Below are 19,456 nucleotides of genomic sequence, written 5' to 3'. Positions count from 1 at the left end.
AAGAAGTCAAGAGAAAAGTTTTCTAAGAAGCTGCCTTTTGTTCAGCATTATTGAAACTTGTCCCTCTGTTGCAACAAGTTTGTATATTGCATAACTATACACAAAGCCCTGGTAATTAGAAAAAAAGAATTGAGTGAATTCATTCAAACTATTTTTTAATTAAAAATTTAAAACTGTAAAATACAATTACCTGTGTAATTTCATTCACTATTACATGGTGGCATTTTGCCTCATACTCTGGACGTATTTGTTCTTCTTGCTCTAAAAACTCAACTGTGTTCCATTCGTATTCTAATTCAACCTGTCGTCGTTTCCAAAACTCCAAAAACAAGCTAACTAAAGAATAAGTCAAGAAAAACAATCAGTATATTCTGTATGAGTGAAAGTCAAATTGCTGCCACCTGCAACAGTTTCATGCCATTTTATGTAGTTTCCCACTCTTCTTTTTTTTTTAAAAAAAATTCAAAACATGTTCACTTACATCTTCCCTAGCTTATGAATGCAATTTCCTGTAGCTTACTTTTTGAAGAGAGAAAGATGAACTAGGAATTTGATGCAACAAGGCATTTTCTATCAAGGATATATTGCATCTGGATTGAGGCAATTCCAGAATGGAATAGCTGGGCAATTCTGGTTGTTGAAGTCTTAACAAAGTTGGACACCCTGTTCTAGGCCATATCCCCTTTTTTATAGGAAGAGTTGTAAGTACCGGAGAAAGATTGTTACAGGATTTAGATCTGTTTTCTTCTCTCTTTTTTCAGGAGTGCCATGGAGGGCGAACTAGGGAAATTGAGAAGCTTTTAGGCTGATTAATTTCTGTGTATACAGTTGTGCAGGAGAAAGTGATGGCACATGCCCCCAGTTTTCCTTTTATGTGCCCAAGCCCTTAGGCTGGTTTGCTGACATTTGTATATTGATATACAAATTCAAATATTATACCAATTCTGCAATAATGATTGAGGTGTCTCATAAGCATAAATGACACCCTGTCCCATTTGATTGAATTAATCACCTCAGTATGCAAAACAAACAAAGAAGTTAGCTTACCCCAAATCCCCATAAACACTGCAAACACTAATGTTCCAAAGCTGTCAAATATACAGAGTTTCTGAAAAACGTGAAGGAAAAATGGCTTAACATATAATATAGTATTCTTTCAGAAAAATAACACTAGCTGTTCTGTTGTTATTACAGATTTTGTCCTTTGGTTGTCATGTGCATATATTCTTTTATTACATTTTATTACATTATGCACCTAAGAATCTGCATTCAATCATTGCTGCACTGCACTATATACACAGTGACAGACAACATTCCTTCACTATGGAAATGGCTGAATCTTATCCTGGGGCCCCAGCTGATAGCTGACAGCCCTGTACATCTGTTTGCTTGAGGAAAATATGTAAGCAAAGTAGGCTAAAAGGGTGTGCTCTTTGTTGCTGTATATACAATTCTATCAAAAGATAGCATGAATCCATAAAAATAATGCCACATATCAGCTTTTCTAACTATTTTATTCTTAATCATATAAACAGATGACAGTTGACACCAATCAATCTCTCACATCAAATAATTTTGCTGGACTGATGTGAGATAAAATGGTTTTTAGTTTCTTGGAAGTGAAATCCAAATAATCTTTTTATAACTCCAATCATAAAAATCAGATTTATGTATTTGGGCAAATGGCACAAAAAGGAAATCTGTTAAAGAAAAATGATTTGCAAAAAAATATATGTTACAAAGATGCACTAAAATAGTTCTATTTAAGAAAAATGCATATAAAATATTAGAATTTGATACTATTTCCTATACTTTTTTAAAATTCCAAACTTATGTTCAATGCATGAAACAAATTTAAGATTGGAAAAATGGGAAACTGAATGAAATTAACTTGATATTTCCCTTAATCCCTATTCATGTTCACCATACTAAAGGAAAAAAAAGGTTATTCTTTTATAAATGGTACCAAATGTAACATCAAATGTAACACCAATGAATTGTATCAAATGTAACACTAAGATCTATTTCCTGCTTAGACAGAGAATTCACACATGGTAATCAACAAAGCTCCTTTGAAATGTTAAAGAGGATACTCACCTCAAGAAGGTGAATAAAACAAGATAGTATAGTGATGGATGAAAGGAAGTTGTTACAATGAGTCTTTTGGAAGTAAAGGTTCAAAGAAGATCTTTTTGACTTCAAAGACTGACTTAAGTTTCTTAAAAGGGGGGGACATGTATCGAGAAAAGAAAGTATAAATACTTGCTTTGAAACTTGCTCAGCGCGCTCTTCGAACCCAATCCAACTTGGGAAGGGTCTAAGAGGCCACGTTTGCAAACGTCTTTTCTTTTTTTTTTATTAATTTTCTTTATTATTTTCAATTTCTTTTCAATAAATCTTTGTTTTTGTTAACCAGACTTGTCTTTGAGTTGTGAGTATCAAATTTTGGGTTTTTAAATCTCACAATCTTGGCGCCCAAACGTGGGGCTTGAAAGAGCCTCTTGGGGCGAGCTGTTCTCAGTAAAGTCCAGGGGCGCGCCTGTTGATTTCAACTGCCTGGAGTTGTCTGAGATCTAGCTTCCCATTGCAGGCTCCGAGCCAAACTAAATTAACATTTCTGGTCTATCAAATCAAAGAATAGGAAAAAGGAAGAGAGTCAACAACTGAGGCCCAGGACCAGGTAACCCAGTGCACTGGCCCAGGTAAGAAACTTTTGCCCCGAAGGAGGGAAGCACGCAATTGTACCTGGGTGGTCAGGAGAGCGATTGTGGGAGGTTTCTGCGATAATGGCTGTGTGAGTGTGATGGGCTGTGTTCTGGGAACACTGGTAAGTCCAAAGCGAGTGCGGACCTGAAAGGTTGCATTTCCTTAACCCGCGAGGGGAGAGGACAGCCTGAAGGGAAGCGAAGTGGTGTTGAAAATTTTGAGTGGCCATAAAATCGAGAACCTCAGGGAACCATAATCAGGGAAACTCTCAAAGAAGATGGGCAATTGTTGTAGTTGTTGTTGCAAACCTGAAGAAAAGAAAAAAACTATAAAATTAACTAATCGAGATGTAGAAATTCCTTCTGATAGTCCATTAGGACAATTACTAAGTCAGTGGGATGATGAAAATTTGGAAGCATGGACTTGTAAGATAACAAAGAGCAGAATGATAACTTTGTGTTTAAAGAAATGGCCTCATTATGTAATTAGTCCACCGGATTATCATTGGGACCGGTTGGGAGAGCCAAATAAATATTGGATAGGAAAGTTAGAGCAATATATTCTTAAAAGGCCTACCCTAAGCAGTGAAATACCATACGTAAAGCCATGGTATTTTGTGAATTGGGAAGGACCAGTACCACCAGAAGAAGATAAGATTTTTAAATTGAAGGAGGAAAGACCAGGATGGGATCCTTTAGAATGCCTCCCTTTCTCACCTCCTCCTCTTGCTCCCCCTCTACAAGTAATACCAAATGCTCCAGCCTTAGAGGATGATCAAGGAGCAGTAGGGGGAGTTGAAGAACAACCTATAGCCGAAAGAACACAAAAAAGAGAGAGAGAGAGAGAGAAAATGAAAAAGAAGAAAAATTATATCCTTTGCGGCAAGTCCCTCAGGGCATAAATGCACAGGGACAGCCAGTGATGGGTTATGTAGCAGTAAATATCACAGCTACTGAATTAAGGGAATTTAAGCAAAGAATAAAAAAGGTTCAAGAGGAACCCCAAACAGTAGCTGAGGAGTTCTCTGCCTTTTTAGGTCCCAATACATACACGTGGGATGAACTCCAGTATTCTCTGGGTTTTCTATTTACTCCGGAAGAGAGGGATCTAATCCGAAATGCTGCTATGGCATATTGGAAAGACCATCATTCGGGGGCAAATGATCCAACTCCTGAGGAAAAGTTTCCATTACAAAGACCAGATTGGGATAATAACAATCCCGCCCATAGGCAGCAAATGGATGATTTAAAACAAATGATTATAGAGGGCATTCGGAACTGTGTGCCGAAAGCAAAAATATCAGTAAAGCTTTTAATGTGAAACAGAAGAAGGAAGAGTCACCAGGGGAATACTTAGAGAGACTTAGAGACCAGATGAGAAAATATGGAGGAATGAGAGAAGAAAGTGAAGGTTTTAGACAATTATTAAAGAGTCAGTTTGTGATTGGAGCATATGGAGATATACAAAGAAAAATACAGAAGATGGAAGGATGGGGAGAAAAGAGTATAATGGATTTGTTAGCAGAGGCTCAGAAAGTTTTTGTGAATCGTGATATACAAGAGCGAAGAGAAGATAAGAAAGTGTTATTGTCAGCAGTAGGACAAATGATGGATAAGAAGATAGGAGATCAGAGGGGACAAAGAAGAGAATTTGGGAATCAAGAGAGAGGAAGAGGAAGAGGGAGAGGCAGGAAAACTATGGGATTGGGTAGCAAGAACCAGTGTTTCAGTTGTGGAAAGGAAGGGCATTTCACAAGAAATTGCCCACAGCAAATGAGAGAAAGGGAAAGAGAGCAGCAAGTATATAGGCTAATGGATGAGGATGAAGAATAGGGAGGTCAGGGGCCCTTGATATTAAGGTTCCACCAAGAGCCCTTGATAAACATACAAGTGGGACCCGAAAAACAGGAATTAGTGTTCCTAATAGATACCGGGGCTTCTAGGACATCTCTGACAAATATACCCCAAGGCTGCCATTTAATGAATAGTACAATAAGAATTTCGGGGGTAGCCGGACAATCTTTTGAAGTCCCTCAAATAGAAGAAATAACTCTTAAATGGAAAAACTATGAAACCAAGATTCAACCATTATATGTCCCAGCGGCTGGAGTAAATTTGTTAGGAAGAGACGTACTCAAATGTTGGGAGTGGGGAATACAAATACTTAGGGAACAGATGTTAATATTGACTGAACAAAATGAGGAAGAAATAACTCCAATAGTTTGGGCCACAAAGGGAAACCGGGGAGGATTGCAAATAACTCCTATAAAGATTACTCTTAAAAACACAGAGCCCATAAGGCAGAAGCAATATGAGATTAGTTTGGAAGGAAGAAGAGGGTTAAAACCAGTAATAGAAGAATTAATACAAGACGGATTGTTGGAACCAGCCATGTCTCCATATAATTCTCCTATCTTAGCAGTTCAAAAACCTGATGGGAATTACCGCTTAGTGGAGGATTTGAGAAAAATCAATAAGATAATTGTATCTCGACACCCTGTAGTCGCTAATCCCTACACATTATTGAGTAGAATCCCTCCAGAGCATCAATTGTTTAGTGTAATTGATTTAAAGGATGCTTTTTGGGCTTGTCCACTCGATCCTGAATCTCGGGATGTGTTTGCATTTGAGTGGGAAGATCCAGATACAGGAAGAAAAAGCCAACTCAGATGGACAGTGTTGCCCCAAGGGTATACTGAAAGCCCTAACTTATTCGGCCAAATCCTAGAACAAATTCTGGAAAAATTTGAAAAAGATCCAAAATTATCTTTGATACAATATGTGGATGACTTATTGCTCTCAGGGGAAAAGAAACAGGATGTAGAGAAAGGAACTAACGACTTGCTAAATTATTTAGCATCTCAAGGGTTGAGAGTATCTAAAAACAAACTCCAGTATGTAGAAAGGGAAGTGAAATATTTAGGGCACTTGATAAGTAAAGGCAGCAGAAAACTTACTCCCTCTAGAATAGAAGGAATAATAACACAACCACTGCCAAAGGATAAAAAAGCCCTTAGGAATTTTTTGGGATTAGTAGGGTATTGTAGACAATGGATTGTAAATTATGCAGAAACAACTAAACCATTGTACGCAAAACTGATAGATTCCGAACCATGGGAAATCCAATGGTCGGAGGAAGAGAAAGGAAAATTTCAGGAACTAAAGGAGAAATTAGAAAAGGCACCTGTCTTATCGTTACCAGACTTAGAAAAAACATTTCATCTTTTTGTCGCTGTAGAGAATGGAGTAGCTAAAGGGGTTCTAGCCCAGAAATGGGGAGGACTGAAGAAACCTGTGGCATTTTTATCAAAACTGATGGATCCAGTAATAAAGGGGTGGCCGGTCTGTGTACAAGCAATTGCAGCTACTGCCTTGCTAGTTCAAGAAAGCAGGAAGATAAGTTTTGGAGGGGCAATTGTGGTGAGTAGTCCACACCAAGTAAGGAATATTTTGAATCAGCAAGCTCAAAAGTGGATGACAAATTCTAGGTTAATGAAATATGAAAGCATTTTATTAGAAGATCCAAGCTTAGTGATCGTGACTGAAGCTAATGTAAACCCAGCTCAGTTTCTAAGTGGAGAGAGAGATTCACAAGAAATAGAACATGATTGTCTAGAAGCAATTGATTATCAGACCAAAGTGAGGGATGATCTAAAAGAAAGTCGAATAGGAGGATTAAGGACTTTGTTTATAGATGGAAGCTCCAGGGTAATAGAGGGGGAGCGAAGAAGTGCCTATGCCATAGTTGAAGGGGAAACATGGAAAACTGTGCTAGCCGAGAGATTACCAAGTCAGTGGTCTGCTCAGACTTGTGAATTATATGCATTAAAAATGGCTCTGAAGGAACTGGGAAAGGAAGGTGGTAACATATACACAGATTCTATGTATACTTTTGGAATAGCGCACACTTTTGGAAAAATATGGAAAGAAAGGGGATTGGTGAATAGTAAGGGGAAGAGATTAGCAAAGGAAGAGTTAGTCATTGACATTTTAAATTTAATAACTATACCTCAGGCATTAGCCATAATACATGTAGAAGCACACCAAAAGGGAGAGAGATTTGAAGTCTATGGCAACAATTTAGCAGATGAAAGAGCTAAAGAAGCAGGACTCATGGAAAAGGAAAAAGTTTTCATAATGGTACCTGAAATAGAAGAACAAAGGGTACCAAAGTTTTCCAAGGAAGAGGAGGAAAAAATGGAAAAAGGGGATAGTTCAAAATGCAGATGGGGAGTGGATATTGCCAGATGGGAGAAAGATGTTAAACAAACCTATCATGAGAAATCTGATTGAGAGGTTACATGAAGGGACACACTGGGGGGCACAGGCTTTAATAGATTTGATACACAGAAAATATGTATGTAAAGGGATATATAGCCTGGCCTTACAAATGGTTAGAAAATGTATGGTCTGTCTAAAAACAAATAAAGCAGCACTAAGAAAACAACCAATGGGGGGAAGGGAGTTGGCAATACGACCTTTTCAGCGAATTCAAATTGACTATACTGAATTACCAAAAGCAGGAAAAATAAGGTTTTTGCTTGTCATAGTGGATCATTTAACTCGATGGGTAGAAGCTTTTCCATGTGTGAATGCAAATGCTAGCACCACAGGTAGAATATTGTTAGAAAACATAATACCCAGGTATGGTCTTCCTGAAGTAATAGACAGTGACCAGGGGACGCATTTTACGGCAAGGGTAGTAAAATTAATTAATGAGGCCGTGGGAATAAAATGGGATTATCACACAGCTTGGCACCCCAGTAGTTCTGGGATTTCTGAACATGCTAATCAAAAATTAAAACAAACTTTGATTAAATTAATGGAGGAAACAAATTTACCCTGGAATAAATGCCTCCCCTTGGCCTTATTAAGGATACGAACACAACCACGTAAAGATATTGGATTGTCATCATTTGAACTCATGTTTGGAGTACCTTATATGGGGAGGGAGGGATTGCCACGAGTTGAACTGAAAGATAAAATAATAAGAGAATATGTACTTGAACTGTCCAGATGTTTTTCTCTCTTGCGACAGAAAGGCATTCTTGCTCAAACTCCACCCTTGGACTTTGCAGTACACCGATACAAAGCAGGGCAATGGGTGTTGATAAAAGCCTGGAAAGATGAAAAACTAACTCCAACTTGGGAGGGACCTTACATCATCTTGTTAACTACTGAAACAGCCATCCGGACAGCTGAAAGAGGTTGGACTCATTACTCCCGAGTGAAAGGGCCCGTGCCAGCCCCAGAGAGGTGGAAGGTGGAATCTCACCAAGGAGATCCACTGAAGTTAAAGCTTAGAAGGACCTAACGGACTCTTGACAGAAGGAGGGGTGAAGAGACATAAGGACTAAACATTGCATTTTTTTATGCTTCCACTCCCAGAGAAAAGCCAAGATTGGGAAAAATCCAATATCTCCATATCTCCGGGAGGTGCTGGTTTTGTAAGTGCCTTTGTGGATGTTGTTGTTGCTCCTATTATATTGATTGCATTTTATGTACGGGGTGTAAGATAGAGTGTGATATTAAGAGCATAGAGGATGTATTGGAACGTTACTGGGTGGTACTTGGGAGTTCTTCTTATTATACTCTTAAAACCTGTCCAACCACTAGAACCATGTACGCAATGTGTAAAAATGACAAAAAGGGAAGGGAAAATTGAGAAAACAATGATATACCATACTATGATTCCTGAATGTTTACAAACTAACTTGACAGACTGCATTCAAAATGACACACAATATAAGCGTTGTCACACCAACATAGGAGTAGAATGTTATGACCCAAAAGCAATAGGACCAGTAACTGCAAAAATGTGGGTGTATGCTTATAAGGGAGGGCTAGGTGCAATTCAGATGTTCTCATTAAGTCAAATCAGACGAGGTTACATAGCCCATAATGAAACCAGAGGCGGAACTAGTGTGGGGGTGTGCTTTGATGCTTGCCAAGCTATTAATAATGGACAAGGATCTGATAACTCGTTTGGGGTGAGATGTGAAAACTTAGAGTGGGAAAGAAATTATATAAAAGAAAGGAAGTATTTATTTCACAAAGTGCACATATCAAGTGTAATACCTGTTGCCTTCACTCCAAGCTATGATTATTGGTATACTACTACGGTCCCAAACGAGAGAAGTATAGGTCCAAAGGAAGTGAATATTAGTATCGGTAGTACCAGGACTGATTGCACTCAAGGAAAATGTAACCCAATGTGTATACATATAAATCAGTCATTAGAAAAAGGAATTCAATATAAGGACTTTGGAATAGGAATAGATGGAACCGGAAAAGACCCGTGGGGGTGGCTAGTATTAAAAATAGAAACAACTAAAATAAAACCAATACGCAAGAGTATCTTTTGGTCATATTATCACGAATTCGAAAAATTAGAATTACCTGAATTTCCTAAGAAAACAGTGAATATGTTTGTACAATTGGCTGAAGAAATTGCAAAAACTCTAACAGTAAGAAATTGTTTTGTTTGTGGAGGAACAAATATGGGAGAACAATGGCCATGGGAGGCTCAAGAATTAAAACATGACATTGTGGTGGAAATGTGGAAAAATAAAACTCTCAAGTTCATAAAAGGAAAAGAGGGAACATGGGCATTAACCACAAATTTAGTAGGGAAAGTATGTTATGAGAGACAAAGAAAGAATAGAAAAGTCGCAGTAGGGGACATGATTTGCTTGGCTGTATGGAACAATGACAGTTGGTGGGGAGGAAGTGGAATATCAAAGAAAGAGACATTAAGTGAAATAACTGAGATGGCTTATTTAAAAGATCCTGAAAACGACACCCTGGACTGGGTAGCCCCGGAAGGTATGTATTGGATATGTGGAAAATATGCCTATGGGTATCTACCCAAGGGGTGGTATGGATCTTGTATCTTAGGAATAATAAAGCCAAGTTTTTTCCTCCTTCCCATCGAACAAAAACAATCGCTGGGACTAACTGTATATGATGATTTATCAGATAAAGTCCGAAAGAAAAGAGCCATACAACCAAGCAATATGAAAATTGGAACCTGGAAAGATGATGATTGGACTCCAGAGAAGATCATCAACTATTATGGACCAGCTACATGGGCGGAAGATGGCACTTTAGGTGCCAGAGAGCCCATCTATATTCTAAATAGGGTAATTAGGCTACAAGCAGTGCTTGAAATAATTACAAATGACACTGTAAGTACTCTAACGCATTTAGCTAAGGAAAGTGTAAAGTCTCGAACTTACATTATGCAGAATCGGTTAGCCTTAGACTACTTATTAGCTCAAGAAGGAGGTGTGTGTGGAAAATTTAATCTGAGCAATTGCTGCATTGAAGTAGATGAAAGTGGTATGGTAGTAAAGGAAATTACAGACAAAATGATAAAATTAGCTCATGTCCCAGTCCAAACCTGGAAGGGGTTGACCTTAGATGGGGTAAATAATTGGTTTGGAGGGTGGTTTGCAAATTGGAAAGAACTAGCAAAATTTGCAATACTAGGATTCTTGGCTATTATGTTTTTACCATGTTTGATTCCTCTCATACAAATACTAATAAGACGAACAATGAAAAGTATGACCTTAATAACATCTTCAGTTGAAAATGGGAAAAAAGAAACAATGTTAATAGTGAAGGTAGAAAAACAAGGGTTGGGGAAAGAAGATTCAGAATACAATAACTTGCTTCCACACAAATTAGGAAATGATGAATTCCTAAAAGTATAAAAGTATAATTCAGGTAGAAGAGAAAAAGGGTGGAATTAAAGGGAAAAAAAAGGTTATTCTTTTATAAATGGTACCAAATGTAACATCAAATGTAACACCAATGAATTGTATCAAATGTAACACTAAGATCTATTTCCTGCTTAGACAGAGAATTCACACATGGTAATCAACAAAGCTCCTTTGAAATGTTAAAGAGGATACTCACCTCAAGAAGGTGAATAAAACAAGATAGTATAGTGATGGATGAAAGGAAGTTGTTACAATGAGTCTTTTGGAAGTAAAGGTTCAAAGAAGATCTTTTTGACTTCAAAGACTGACTTAAGTTTCTTAAAAGGGGGGGGGACATGTATCGAGAAAAGAAAGTATAAATACTTGCTTTGAAACTTGCTCAGCGCGCTCTTCGAACCCAATCCAACTTGGGAAGGGTCTAAGAGGCCACGTTTGCAAACGTCTTTTCTTTTTTTTATTAATTTTCTTTATTATTTTCAATTTCTTTTCAATAAATCTTTGTTTTTGTTAACCAGACTTGTCTTTGAGTTGTGAGTATCAAATTTTGGGTTTTTAAATCTCACAATCTTATTGTTTTTCCTTTGCACATAGAATTAAGGATATATAGAGGAGAGTTTGCTTTATTAAGGTGATTTCATGAAACCCAATATGTTCAGCTGTACACTGTGTACAGTAGCTTACTTCACTTGTACATTTACAGACCTACAGAATCTCTCAGTAGTTTATGATTCTTTACTTGGATTAATTTTTTAAAAACATATCCATATGTGCTAAGATTTGTACTCATCAGTTACACATTTTTGTTTATTACTGATCTTAGTTATGTGAGATGCTTCTTGCTTCTCCATATATTTTCAGTTTATTTCAAAACAGCATTTTATGTCACATTAACATTTTTTTTAATTCTGAAGAAAAAATACCTTGGAAGAGTCACATGTGATGTTGAGATTCCAGTATGTGCATTCTTGATCACATTGTGGACACATTATAATCTTACCTCCTATGTTTGGGTCACATACTTCTTGACTGAAAGAATGAAGAAATCCATCTTACATATTATGAAACTCAATGAATGGGCTGCTAAAGTCATAGTTTTCATTGATCACTACTGTCCTGATCATCTTCCACTTAATAAGTACTATGGTACTACCAGTGTAGCTACACTGGCCCTTTTTAGATATGCAAAACACAAGCAAAAGTGTGTGATAAATGAGTAGCATTGATGATGAGGTCTTTCCTCATCCAATAATTCTCTTTTTTGGTGAAGTCTCTTCCAATTCAGTTCAATGATGGTTGGTCTTTAACTGTGGACTGGGAAAAATATAATTTCTATAGTTCTTACACAGCTGTCCTAAGGTTTCTTGCCAAAAAATATTCCATTTATTTTGATGTTCCTGATAATTATTTTGTTTTCTTATCTTCCTGTATTATTTAATTTTATTTATTTTCAATCACATGGTTTATTCATTCACAGCAGAATGCTGTATGATTTTAATTAGGACTTGATATTTCTGTTTATTCTTCTGGCAAACACAAGATAAAATGTTTAATATCTCAAAATAATATTGATAAATATGACACAAAAGCTTCTGAAGAATACAGAAGTTTAGAACATTTGTCATAGATGGTACTTTTTTCCAGAACATATATTATCATTCAGTGAAGATTCTGCATTCTCAGCATATTTTAGTAGTTTTTCACTGAATAGAGTTAGTAATAAAAAGATACCATATACCTTTGTTTTTTTAAAAAAACACATAAAACTGAAATAATAAATTGACTTAGATTAAACTACCATAAATATTGAGTGATGCAATCTTATGCATGCCTGCTCAGGTAAGAGCACAATCTGGTTGTCCAGATCATCTGGCTAAAAGTGATTAGAATACGATTAACAAATCTATCTGTGGATATGAGGGAGGGTAGTTTTGTTGAAAGTCTATCGTCATGTCCCTGATATATTGGCCAAAATTCTACAAATCTCTTTCCAGTCTCTACTGGGGTTATCTCCACTAATGGGGAATTCCAGTGGCAAAAGAAGTGTAGTATCTCTCTTCTCCCCAAATCCCTGATTAAGCCCTAATTTAAAATACCCTGGAGATACTTTAAATATTTTCATTCCTATGGAATTCAATTCCAAGATCCACCAAAGAAGAAAAGAGATCATGCTTCTGCTGCATCCTTACTGCTTTGCTCATGGAATTCAGTATTTATTATTCTCTGAGAAGTATGTACAGAATTTGAAGCTTGTGTGAACTAATAAGGATAAATTATTACATGAGAATGGTCAGGTCTAATTAGGAATAGGATCTTTATGCATGACTATAAATAACATGAGAAGCATGAATCATAAGGTTACCTCCAAGTGCAGTTGTCCTTTGTGAAATATCCATACAAAAAACATCCAAGACCAACTATTGCTGCCAGAAGTAACATCTGAGTGTAGAATCCCAGCCAGGCAAAATAGATCCCAATTTTCTCACCGTAATATTTCCTAAGGACACAACAACATCCCTTGAATATATAGATATGTATTTCCTTTATTAATAAAATCAGTTTCTCATATATTCAAGAAGAAAGCATTATAATACACTCCTGTGCTACCCTGATTTCTGCATTTAAGAATGATTCCAGGATAATTCAAAAGTAATTATTGTCATGGTTCTGACAAATGAAACTCTTCAAAGTACTTCAAGGCATTGTTTACCTTAAAGAATCTTTATTCGAGTAGTATAGCTTCGGCACATACATGATCGAAGCCAAAATCTGAATTGCCCTTCCCTAAACACATAGTATCAAAGCACAATTTGATTAACAGTCATAAATCACATTCTCCAATTAGTTTGAAATGCAAGCTTTCCCTCCCATTCTCCAATCCGCCATTTCTTTATCATCTCTTATTTCAAAAGCCCCTGAATTGTTATGTCTAACTAACTCCCATCACATTCCTCCTCCTCCCCCAGTATCATCTAATTCTAAGAGTAAAGCATAGGAAAGAAAAAGGCTGCATCTCCCTATGTTGTCAAAGCAAGAACATCCAATGTTAGCCCATTGACTTCCACCCCCCCTTACAAAAGGGATAGACCCGGTAGCGTAAACAAAAGCATATGTTAGGGACTATATCTCAGTTTGTTAGGGTGTTTCTTATAGAACGTTTTGATGAGTCTGTTGGCTTTTACATTGCTAGATTTCACCCAAGTGGCTTCAGACAATGAGTTATCCTTTCCATTGTACTAGGTACTGCAATTTCCCTTTAAAAATTCTAGAGTCCAGAATATGTTTCACTTCATATTGAGTCTGACCTGCCACTATGAGGGGCCCAGGCACCTTCTTAGGGGGAGGTCTTAAAGTGGACCCCCGAAAAGGTTTCAGCAGGCTGCAATGGAAGATAGGGTGAACTGTCCCTAAATGCCTAGGGAGTTTCAATTCTACTGTGACCAGGTTGATGATCCTTATGATGGGGAAAGGACCTCATTAATCAACTGCATGAATACGACTGGGGCCCCCTGTAATCCAAATGGCAAGACTTTGAATTGATAGCTCCCCATGGGGCAGTTGAAGGCAGTTTTCCACTCATCCCCCTCCTTTATTCTCACCCGGTAATGTGCTTCTCTCAGGTCTAATTTAGTGAAGACACTCCCCTTTGCCAGGTGGGTAAGTCCTTCAGGAGGGGGAGGGGTATTTATTTTCCATACTCACCATGTTCAGACCTTTATAATTAACACATAAATGAAGAGACTGATCTTTTTTTTTCTTTGAACAGCACAGGGGCTCCCACCGCAGACTTGGCTCATTCAATGAATCCCCTCGCTAGGCTTTTATCCATGTATCACTTCATTTCCTCCATTTTTGAGGGGGGACATAGCGTACATTCTCGGTTGTGGGAGTTTGGCTCCCAGAAAGTTCAATAGAGCAATCATTGGGTCGGTGAAGAGGCAGGGCATTGCATTCTTTCTCATTAAATGCCTCCGCTATGTCCCGTTACTCACTGGGGATGAGTGGCTCGCCTGGTGGTAGTGAGGCAGCCATGTGTGCTTGCTTATTTGGTGGCCTAAAGTGTCCCGCAATGTCAATTGAATCAGTGGGACATTTATGCCCTATAGGTAGTCTCACAGTTCTGATTCCTTTCTTCTATCAGATAAATGGCTTCCATTTGTCCAACCAGGCTAATCCTAGGATCACAGGCTCAGTCATTTTTGGAGCCACCAGGAAACGAATAAACTCCCAGTGCTCACCTATTTCTAGGCATAGGGGCTCTTTGTTGTCGCTGTTGAAAGAGGGTAGAGCAGGAGGGGATCCAGCCTGAGTCCCGGTGTCCTCCTGTGTGGGTGATGTGACTTGGGCAATAGGTTCCTGTGTGGTTCAGTTGGATTTCTCTCTTGTTGGCTGCTGGGCAGGCTTCTTTCTCACTGCTGGTCCTGCTCCTGATCTATTCTGCTGTTGGGGTTAGGGGACTGGGCAATTCGCTACTCGATGTCCCTGCTGTCCACATGAGAAGCACTTGATTGGCTGCAGGCATCCTGGGTCTTTCAGCAGCTGTAGTAGTTGGAGATTTTTAGGGGGGTGGTTGCCATTTGGGTTGCTCTGGCCTCGGCTTGGCTTCTGGTGGAGGAGGTTTCTTGTAGCAGGCAAGCTGAACGTCTAGCTTTATTGCTGCCTGGTACCATTCTTGCAGCGGATCAGGTACTGCTCGATATATGCAGGCCTGAGAGAGGTGATCATCTAATCCTTCTTTGAAGTGATGGACTAGGGATTGCTCAGGCGATCTCTCTATGTGACCAGCTATCTTGCAAAACTCTCCTACATACTCCAGAGCAGGTCTGCCGGCTTGTTTTATCTTATGGATTTGTTCTTCTGCTTTGAGGGCAATGGATGGATCCTCAAAACTTTCTTTCAGTCCTAGGAGGAAGAGGTGGGGGTCTTCCAATTCAGGGGCTTGCTCATTATATAAATTATTCAGCCATTCAGATGCCTCTCCCTCTACACTGGATGCAATCACATCGACCATAGTGGCTGGGACTGGGTAGAGATAGGACCAGTGGGTCAAATGAGAGTGCACTTGGTTGAAAAAAAAACAGCTTCTCTGGGTCCCCATCGAAAGTTGCTCTGAAAGGTGGAGCAATCACTGGCTGCTGAGGCCCCCACTGTGGCTGTTGCACCCCCAGTTGCTGCTGGCCCCACCCTGGCTGCTGCACCCCCAGTTGCTGCTGGTCCCATCCTGGCTGTCGCTGCATGCCCAGGGGTTGCACGTTCAGGGGCTGTTGTTGTCTTTTCTGCTGCCAGTCAGTGGGGAGTTGTGTTAACCTCTGCTGCTGTAGGCCTCTCAATGGTTGCTGTGCATTCGGGGGCAACGACCAGCCTCCTTCCTGCAGTCATCCTCCCACCAGCTGCTGATCTCCTGGCTTCTGCACCACCAGCCTCCTTCCTACAGTCATCCTCCCACCAGCTGCTGATCTCCTGGCTTCTGCACCACCCCAAGCTGTTGCAAGGCCTCTATTAGCTGCTGCAATCTCAGAGTTTGCTGACCACCCACCTGCGGGGGCTGCCAAACTCCCCACTGCTGCAGGGGCCTCATACTGGGGTTCTCTCTGTGTGTGGGGCTGGAGGCCCTGGCAGGGGATTTTAGGGGCTGGAAGGTGGTCTGATCTGCAAAGGAGGGGCTGGAGGCTTCTCTTGGCAGGAGTTGTTTTCTGCTTCTCTGCTCTAGCCCTTCAGATCTTTCCACTGAGTGGCTACGAGCTGCAGTCAGGCATTTCCACTCACCCAAGTCCTCAGTGGCAGATGTCCTGGTGGCTTTCTGTAGCTGGGAGGCTTGAAAAAGCTCCTTCTCCCCCGGCTCACTCATTGTTGCTCTCCCCCTGAGGTAGCAGATCCTACCGAAGTGCTGGCTTCAAGCAATTTGTCTCTCTCCATGATGAAATCTTCCCTGAATCTTAGTCAGCTTGTCCCTCAAGTTTAGGGACAGTGACTGGGGTTCAGGATGTCTAGCTAGTTTGGAAAGGTTGTAGATTTTGGCTTAATGTCATGGTTCCGACAAATGAAACTCTTCAAAGTACTTCAAGGCATTGTTTACCTTAAAGAATCTTTATTCCAGTAGCATAGCTTCGGCACATACATGGTCGAAGCTGAAATCTGAATTTCCCTCTCCTAAACACATAGTATCAAAGCAGAATTTGATTAACAGTCATAAATCACATTCTCCAATTAGTTTGAAATGCAAGCTTTCCCTCCTGTTCTCCAATCCACCATTTCTTTATCATCTCTTATTTCAAAAGCCTCTGAATGTTATGTCTAGCTAACTCCCATCACATTCCTCCTCCTCCCCCAGTATCATCTAATTCTAAGAGTAAAGCATAGGAAAGCATCTCCCTATGTTGTCAAAGCAAGAACATCCGATGTTAGCAGCATTGACAATTATTCTTTTTAAATAGCAAAGCCTTATTGTTCTAAGATACAATAACTAAATAGGATATTAAACCAATATTAAAAGACAGTAGATCAATCTCTACATGGACATATTGAAGGAAATGATGATTTACAGAAAGTTAAGGAGAGATTTAACTGAAATTTATATTTCCTTTCACTTACCTTGTGCCTTAACTTTTTTTTGCTTACTGCTTCTTTTTCTTTTTCTATGCTGTGCATAACATATAGTTCTCCCCTAAAGGGAATAGCATAATGGATTGTGTGCATTCTCATTACACAGATGTTAAAGTAATGGAAACTTGCTCCAAAGGAATGGTATACTAGATGACTAGCTGTTTTCTATCTTGCAACTCTTCTGAATCTAGTTAAGCTGTTTCAGTATTGATCCTGGGGGTGTTGACTATTATCTTATTCATAGTGAGAGAAAAGCATGCCTTTCTTCCTCTATGTCAGAGGTCCCCAAGCCCTGGGATGTGGCTAATCTCTGGGCCTTGAGCCATTCGGAACTGGCCACAAAAATGACAGGTGAGCGCACATGCATTCATGCGCGTCCCCACTTGTGCAAATGGAGCTGTGTGCATGCACTTGCCCACCACTTCCATGGAACCATTGTCTTCCCCCCCACACCGCTAGTCTACAAAACCGAAAAGGTTGGGGAACTCTGCTCTCTGCCATGGGAGAAAGAAAAAAAAATCCTGCTGCAGAATCTAAGAGGAAAGAAAGACAAATCAATGTCTTTGCCAGATGCCTTGCTCAAAGTTGAGTTCATGAGCATCAGCATCAGATTTTTCCTTTGTCGTCTGCTCACCTCCAACAAACTTCCAGGCTGTTTTATAAATATTTGGAGTCTTTTCTAGTAAAAAGTGCTTGGCTATAGCAATAGTTCTTAGACTTATATACCACTCCATAGTGCTTTACAGCACTCTTTGACCAATTTATAATGTCAGCATATTGCCCCTAACAGTCTGGCTCCTCATTTTACAAATCTCAGAAAGATGGAAGGCTGAGTCAATCTTGAGCTGGTCAGGATTGAGTTCCTGGCTGTGGGCAGAATTAGCCTACAATACTGCATTCTAACCTCTGTGCCACCAAGGCAATAGACTCTACTTTAACTTAGCTGGAAGTTTGTGTGGCTTCCATTTCTTTCCATTCAGTCCCTTGGAAAAGCAACTCTCTATTTAACAAACTGTGATACACAGGAACTACTTGAAATAGTAACTCTCACATTTATTTTATCACTAGGATGATCCTTTCATATCACACTGAATTTTCTGGAAGTGCTGTAAAAGTCTCAAAATAGCAGTTCCTATTGTGAATAATCAGGTACTATATCCACCACTGTGAACTTTATTTTTCCAAGAACTCTTCAAGAATCCAACATTGTTCATTTATGAAGGTATAATATGATCCATATTATTGTTTTTCTGTAGCTTATGTTCTATAGTCGTAGGCAGTCCTTGCTTAACAACTATCCTGTTTAGTGACCGTTTGATGTTATGACAGTGCTAACAAAAATAACTTTAGGACTACTTTTCATACTGTATTTAGAACTTTTACAGCATCATACAGTCATGCTATTTGCATGTTTCACAAGCAGAGTCAATGGAGAATTTGGTAGTACAATTACAAATTGTGATCAAGTGATGTCGCTCTTAATCACAGGTGCATTTAAAAACCTCAGGAGAAGTGAGGTTATAAATCCTTCACCGTCGTGTAATATTTTAACAACCATCTCTTAGCAATGAGGTTGCAGGGCCTCAAAGTCATTATGTGGCAACTACTTATATATACATTATCACCACTGAACTTTTTAAAAAATATTATTTTAAGAATAGTTCTACTCATAGTGTATTATTAAAAGTAATAATACAAATATACAAATATAATACAAATAATGCAAATAATGCAAAATATACTTAGACCATTAGAGGTCTGGATAGATCACACTCTGGTGATATTCAGGAAACAATTAAAAAGCTGGTAATTCTCCCAGGCTTTGGGACCAAACAGAGCTTGAGCTAGGTTTTTTGGTTTGTATGTTTTAATTTCAAGCTGGTCAGAATCACTGGCAGTTTGATAGCCTCCTTACTGAATAAATTGTATAAAGAAACACATCTTTGCTCTTTCTCACATTTGTCTAATGCAACATTATATATGCTTGTTTTCTGTTAAATGATTATTATTAATAGAAAAATAAAATACTCATAAGGAGTGGCATAACACTCCTTAATACCCACCTGACAAGATCTAAGGGTTGCAGTTTGAAAATATTTCGAGGATGGGCCCATTCTCTGTATAGCAGGTACCGTTCATTTGGGCACTTAGGATCCTGTGATTGGTAATTGAATCTTGACTGTAAACAAAGTATTTTCTCATTAATTGATGATTCAAGGCCACAACATTGTGTTTATTTTAATCAGCTCACATTTAGCCCTACATCCAAGCATGAAGCATGAATAATTACTCTGGAAGTTTCTGAAATTACTACCAGCTATATGCCAGATCAATATATATATTTCATCATTATTATGGAGGAAACTAGAATCTCCTGTATTATTTTTAAAATGCTGCTCAAGAGGCAATGGTGGTCATAATTGCTTT

At 38.9% G+C, this 19,456-nt stretch overlaps 1 protein-coding gene across 1 annotated transcript in view; it reads right to left on the bottom strand.

Moving 5' to 3' along the window:
- Window positions 1–19,456, bottom strand: part of ANO6 (anoctamin 6) — a 164,563-nt gene that overhangs the window by 78,158 nt on the left and 66,949 nt on the right. Inside the window, exons 7-11 of the mRNA XM_081330946.1 lie at window positions 19,093–19,208; window positions 12,789–12,923; window positions 11,350–11,455; window positions 1,048–1,108; window positions 191–336 (exon numbers count right to left, since the gene is read on the bottom strand). Coding sequence (XP_081187072.1) covers window positions 191–336; window positions 1,048–1,108; window positions 11,350–11,455; window positions 12,789–12,923; window positions 19,093–19,208 — 564 coding nt within the window. The remainder of the gene's footprint in view (window positions 1–190; window positions 337–1,047; window positions 1,109–11,349; window positions 11,456–12,788; window positions 12,924–19,092; window positions 19,209–19,456) is intronic.

Source organism: Vipera berus, assembly GCF_964194415.1.
Source record: "Vipera berus genome assembly, chromosome: 6".
NCBI lineage: Eukaryota > Metazoa > Chordata > Lepidosauria > Squamata > Viperidae > Vipera > Vipera berus.
The sequence above is the reverse complement of the archived record's forward strand: the minus strand, read 5'-3'. Positions and strand labels throughout refer to the sequence as shown.